Genomic DNA, 5,999 nt, shown 5'->3' on the forward strand with positions numbered 1-5,999 from the left:
TTTTTTCTATCTGCTTCAACCACTTAGATTCCCTCCTCCACTAGGAAGATGTCAGGACAAGGGCATGTGTTTGACAGTGTGAAGGAAGGCTTCTGCCTGGGGCTTTCAATACGCCTTCATTGCTTATCCCCACTGTGTTGTGGGCCTCAGCAAATGGAACTACATTGTGGTAGCCTGTGACCTGGGATTCTACCCCAACCCTCAGAATGGCACTCTTCATTTTATTCTTCTTATGGGTTACCTTTAGTCCTCCATTGTTCTTCCTGTTGGAGGGCCTGCTACCAAGACACTGCTTGTCATGGCCTTAAGGAATTTACCTATAGCCCTAGATCTCTTTTCCACCCCCTTTGCAGGCTGTATGAGTCAGCAGCAAGCCTGGGTTTTGTCTTCCCCAGTGCTGTCCACTGTTGCTCTGCCCTGACATTTTTCTCATTCACCTGGTATCCACCCTCATTCTGATCTTTGTCTGAAGCCATTTTAGAACGTCATGGTATTATGGTCAGATGAGCCATCTTTTCCCTCTTGCTGTCCTATGAAGTACCATCTTCGCCTGTAACCTACAGATAGCCTGGAGGTGTCTGTGGCTGAAGTGTGGGCTGTTTACTTTTTTGGACCAAACCAGACAATCAAGTCCAGGACAGTCAAGCTGTATCTTCTCTTTCTAGATCTTGCCTAAGAACCCACAGAACTTAATGTTGGTATCTGATTGCCTGCCTCTTGGCAGACTGTTTCAAAGAAGGATTCGATCTTATTGAGTACCTATTATATGATAGGTGCTCATCCCACCCAATCCTAGGGCTATGGGCACTAGTTTATAAGTGAAGAAAGTCGAGAGAGCTTCTCCCAAACTATGGAGCTAGTAAGCAGCTAGCTTTGGAATTTGATTCCAACATGTGCTCTTTCTCCTTGCCCTCAGCTTCTGCCTGAACAAGCTGAGAAATGGCCAGCAGAACTTCATTTCTTTACTCTGCTTTCCAGGTTAGACGGTGAAGCCGGGCTCAAGGAATTTAGTCATCTCCTCTTGGGATCTGTAGTAGCTGCAGTGTAGGAGCAAGAGGTTAGATGACAGCTGTGTGGGATTCCCGAATCCCTGTCTTACACTAGTTTCTGCTATCCTGGTAGGAGCACCCTTTCTTTCCTTCCCTGAGTCATCTTAGGAGTGAAAGACTACTCAAGTTTGGGGATTTCAGCTCTTATACTGGGAGTGGGGATGGGTACACCACTAGAATAATACTATAGAGCTGTCCCTAACCAGAGATGGTGGCCATCCGATCCTGGCTCCATTGCTTGTTTCTATCTCCCCATCATGCCCAAGATTAGCATGATGGGGGGCAGGCTCCAGGCAGGTTGAGCTCCCGTAGCCTTTGGCTGGGAGCTGCGGGGGTGGTGGCTAAGACATGTGTAGGCTTGCGCTCTCTCTCTCTCTCTCTCTCTCTCTCTCTCTCTCTCTCTCTCTGTGTGTGTGTGTGTGTGTGTGTGTGTGTGTTTGTGACAGAGAGAGAGAGAGAGAGAGAGAGAGAGAGAGAGAGAGAGAGTAGCAGTGGCCTTTGAAGGAATGTAAATGTGCTGGGAAGTATGGGGAACAGGGCACCACCTCCAGGCAGCCTAAGCCTGACACATAGGTACCTGGCCCATTTGGCCACGTCAGCCCCCCTGCGGAAATGCCCCATTAGGACAAAGGGCTCCCCTAGCCAGGCATTGCCCCACCCTGCAAAGCACCGAAAGCCTGGCAGCCTTGCCTATGGGCCACCCCTTCCACACCCTGCTGGCAGTATGGTTCTCTCTCCCCACCCCCAGCCCAAGGATAGAGGAAGGGCAGAAGGTTGATTTGATATCTCCACCCAGTAGGACTAGCCCGGTGTTCACTGTCATATCACCTGGTTCTGAGCTAGCCAGAGCTCCCAGCCTTGGTGTTGACCATTTTCTTTCTTCTGGGCAGGTTCCTAAGTGGGAAGGGCTTGGTGATCTACCCAAAGATTGGAGACAAGCTGGACATCATCTGCCCCCGAGCGGAAGCAGGGCGGCCCTACGAGTACTACAAGCTGTACCTGGTGCGGCCAGAGCAGGCAGCTGCCTGCAGCACTGTGCTCGATCCCAATGTACTGGTCACTTGCAACAAGCCACAGCAGGAAATCCGCTTCACCATCAAGTTCCAAGAGTTCAGCCCCAACTACATGGGCCTGGAATTCAAAAAGTACCATGATTACTACATTACATGTGAGTTCACACCCACCCATCACTGGCTCTTTCAGTAGGCTTAGCTCTGCCTCCCTGCAGCCTCCTTGCCTATGGGTAGGCAGCTTCTGAGTGATGCAGTGAGAGCACATGCACACCTTACAGTGCTGCCTGATCTGATCCCAGCCTGATCCTAGAATTCTGTCCCCAACATTCCGAACACAGCAGCTTGCCTCAACTCTAGGGCACGGATGGGAAAGGCTTCCTATCCATGTGACTTTCTCTTCCTTTCTTGAGAATGGCAGAGTGGACTGAATCCTTTGAGATCCACCAGCTTTATTTTTCCCCCCTTAGAGGGTGGGATAGGGTGGGTCTAAGGCCCCAAGAAGTGAATAGGGCTAAGGATGTAGCTCAGTGGTAGTGTGTGACTAACATCTGTGAGGCCCTGGCTCACTCTTTAGTCACTACCCTCCTCCTCTGGTCCCTCAAAGAAGTGCATGGGCACCTTGCCTCAGATCACAGAAGGAGATGATGGGATAATAAGGCCTTAGCCTTGCTTGCCTCACACATATGTAGGAGTCCTTCCAGTCTAGGATGAAGCCCTTCTAATGGTACCAGTTCCATTTGTTTTGGTCTGAGCAGCATCTCCCAGTAAGAAGGCGCACCTTAGTATTGCCCCCAAGACCAAGGGCAAGCCACACGGAGGACCTTAAGCAGAGAGGCTCAGTATGGGCCTGGCTGGCTTTGTTGTTTCCTATGGGGAGAGAGGTAGAAGGACTTGGGGAAGGGAGGTAGGAACTGTTTGCCATGCTCTACTGCTGATCATTGTTCTTGGCTCTCTCTTGATTCTGTCAAAAAAGAAAAAGTAAATTGAAAACTGTAGTTTCTGATTTCTCTGGCCTTTTCCTACAGCAACATCCAATGGGAGCTTGGAAGGGCTGGAGAACAGAGAGGGAGGTGTGTGCCGCACACGCACTATGAAGATTGTTATGAAGGTTGGGCAAGGTGAGTTCCCGCCCAGTTAGGCCTTTGGGACACCCATGTTGGCAGTTGCCTGGGGTATACTGGTAGTGGGGAAGTAGTCAGAGGGTTAGAGGGGCAGAGTTCTAATATTCAGGCCCCTCCTAACCCACCTAAGGGAATGGAGGGTACCCATGCTGTCAGAGTCTTCCCTCTGATCTGTCTTCTCTCTGCCCTCAGATCCAAATGCTGTGACACCTGAGCAGTTGACTACCAGCCGGCCAAGCAAGGAGTCAGACAACACTGTCAAGACAGCCACACAGGCTCCTGGTCGGGGATCCCAGGGTGACTCTGATGGCAAGCATGGTAAGTGGCTATCAGTATTGCGCAGAGAGCGTTTCTCATGCGTCTGCTCCGTCCTGTATCTGGAGAAGTACCGGCTGCCTGCCTCCTCCCCAGACATGCTGTCTGTCTCTGGTGAATGTGGGGGCAGCAGGAACCCACATAGTGTCTTTGACTCCAAGGTGGCATGGTTTGCTGCCACCATGTTGACTGTGATTGTCTCCTGACTGACCATGGATTCTCTTCTCTTTCCTCAGAGACTGTGAACCAGGAAGAGAAGAGTGGCCCAGGTGCAGGTGGTGGTGGCAGCGGGGACTCCGACAGCTTCTTTAACTCGAAGGTAGCATTGTTCGCAGCTGTAGGCGCTGGCTGTGTCATCTTCCTGCTCATCATCATCTTCTTGACAGTCCTACTACTCAAGCTCCGCAAGCGACATCGCAAGCATACACAGCAGCGGGCGGCTGCCCTCTCACTCAGTACCCTAGCCAGCCCCAAAGGGGGGAGTGGTACAGCGGGCACTGAGCCCAGCGACATCATCATCCCCTTACGGACTACAGAGAACAACTACTGCCCCCACTATGAGAAGGTGAGTGGGGACTACGGGCATCCTGTCTACATCGTCCAGGAGATGCCACCTCAGAGTCCAGCGAACATCTACTACAAGGTCTGAAGGGCCAGCATGGCCTCAGACTCCACAGGACACATGGCCTGGATCGGCCTCTCTTTTCTCCCCCACACCCCTCCCCTTGCCGGCTGTGCCCACCTTTGTATTTAGTTTTGTAGTTTCTTGGCTTTTATAATCCCCCTTTTTCCTGCCCCCTGGGCTTCGGAGGGGGGTGCTTGTACCCCCAATCCCCATGCTCTTGTGCCTTCCCCCTCTGGCCAGGCCTCTGGGCTCTGTGGGGGTGCCCTTTCTCGGAGGGCAGGGTTGGACACTGATGGACTGCAGGCAGGGAGATAGCCCCCTGGCCCTGCCCCTTCCTCATCCCTTCACCCATCCCCAGGACTGCTCGTCCACTATCATCACTGTTTTTAATGCTTTTGTGTTGATTTTTTTTTTAGCTGTCAACTCATTTTCATCTGTTTTTTTTTTTTTTTTGAGAAAAAAAATGGGAAAATGTACAAGGCAGCCCCTCCCCAGGCTTTCTGAGCCTGGCCTGACCCAGTATAAGAGGGCCTGGGGCAGAATGTGGCCAGCCAGGAAACATAGGATGGCATTTCTTTTATAGACTCCTCAGTAGTTCAGGGGAGTGGGGGAGGGTAGGCCAGGGCTATTTCTGCCTACCAGGGAGAGGAGAGCGCCACCCTCCTTTTTGGACCCTCATGATACAATGCTGTTCCTAGCAGTGGGGTAGTGACTACCACCCTTCTACCAAAAAAAAAAAAAAAAAAATCCTTTCCTTGTGGGATTCTTGGGCATCTCCTGCCTCCTTCACTCTCACGGTAATTAATGTCTTAATTGGCTGTTGCCTGGGGAACAGGAGAGCTGCTGCAGGCAGATGACCTCATGGGGGGTGGAGGGAGGTGAGGTGCCCAGGTGGCTATTTGCCCTGCAGAGCTGGGAGTTTCCCCCCACCACCCTGTTCTCTCCTTACCTTTGGCATCTTCGGTTCAAGGTGGAGATCTAAGCGGGTGTAAGGCCAGGTGGCCTGCTCCTTCCCTGGGTTCTAGTACAAGTAAGCACACACACCCCCCACTCGCTCAATATGGCTCCCACTGCCCCCCCAACCCCGCCTCTAGTTTTGAGCTGGGGCCCGGGAAAGAGGAAGAGGCTCCTTGGGGCTGGGCCAGCCTGCAGTGCACTTTGACCCCAGCTCCTTGCCAGCACGGTTGCTAACAGACTGCCACTCAACTGCATCTCGCAGGCACTCCCAGGGCTGCCATGGAAGGAGCTGGCCTTACACCACCCACCTCCACACTGCCTCCTGGCCAACTGCCCACCCCGGTGCCAGGTGGGAGAGGGAGCAAAACAGCCAGCCCCTTCCAGGTGGCAGTCGGAAGGGATTTTTGTTTTGGATTCTGTTGCCATTTGTGTAAATACTAGTCTTTTTTGGAAGAAATAATGTAAAGATGTTTTGTATAAACTCTGAATTATTTTCTTGTTGCTTTTTTCTTAGAAAAAAAAATGAGAACTAAAAAAAAAAAAAAAATTAACCACATGGAGAAATGAGTGTAAACTAGTGTCGTGATGTCGGGGAATGAGGTGTGATAGTGTGTGTGTATACGTGTGCCCATACTTGTGTATGAAAGAATTCCTTTGCCAAAGCAGAGATGATCAGGGTTGTCCTGTGAAGCAAGCTGTTTAAAGTGCCCGTGCCCTTCCTGCCGTTTTCTACCACCTAAGTGTCTCGGCCTCCTTGTTCTGCTGCCCTGGAGCCTGAGTCCACTCCTCCACCCTATCTATCCTGTCATCCCTGTGGCATAGACCATAGGCATCTGCCCTGGCTGGCACCACACTCAGCCAGAAAAGGTTGATGGAGAGAGGGGTTGTTCCCATGGGGAATCTGGGTGTGTCTCCAGGT

At 51.7% G+C, this 5,999-nt stretch overlaps 1 protein-coding gene across 1 annotated transcript in view; it reads left to right on the forward strand.

Annotated features, from left to right (window-relative positions):
* Efnb1 (ephrin B1) overlaps positions 1 to 5,631 on the forward strand; it is a 12,725-nt gene extending 7,094 nt beyond the window's left edge. The window contains exons 2-5 of the mRNA XM_031365483.1: positions 1,940 to 2,217; positions 3,088 to 3,180; positions 3,376 to 3,501; positions 3,735 to 5,631. Coding sequence (XP_031221343.1) covers positions 1,940 to 2,217; positions 3,088 to 3,180; positions 3,376 to 3,501; positions 3,735 to 4,147 — 910 coding nt within the window. The 3' untranslated portion in view covers positions 4,148 to 5,631. The remainder of the gene's footprint in view (positions 1 to 1,939; positions 2,218 to 3,087; positions 3,181 to 3,375; positions 3,502 to 3,734) is intronic.
* Positions 5,632 to 5,999: the final 368 nt, after the last annotated feature.

Source organism: Mastomys coucha, chromosome X, assembly GCF_008632895.1.
Source record: "Mastomys coucha isolate ucsf_1 chromosome X, UCSF_Mcou_1, whole genome shotgun sequence".
In the NCBI taxonomy this organism is placed as follows: domain Eukaryota; kingdom Metazoa; phylum Chordata; class Mammalia; order Rodentia; family Muridae; genus Mastomys; species Mastomys coucha.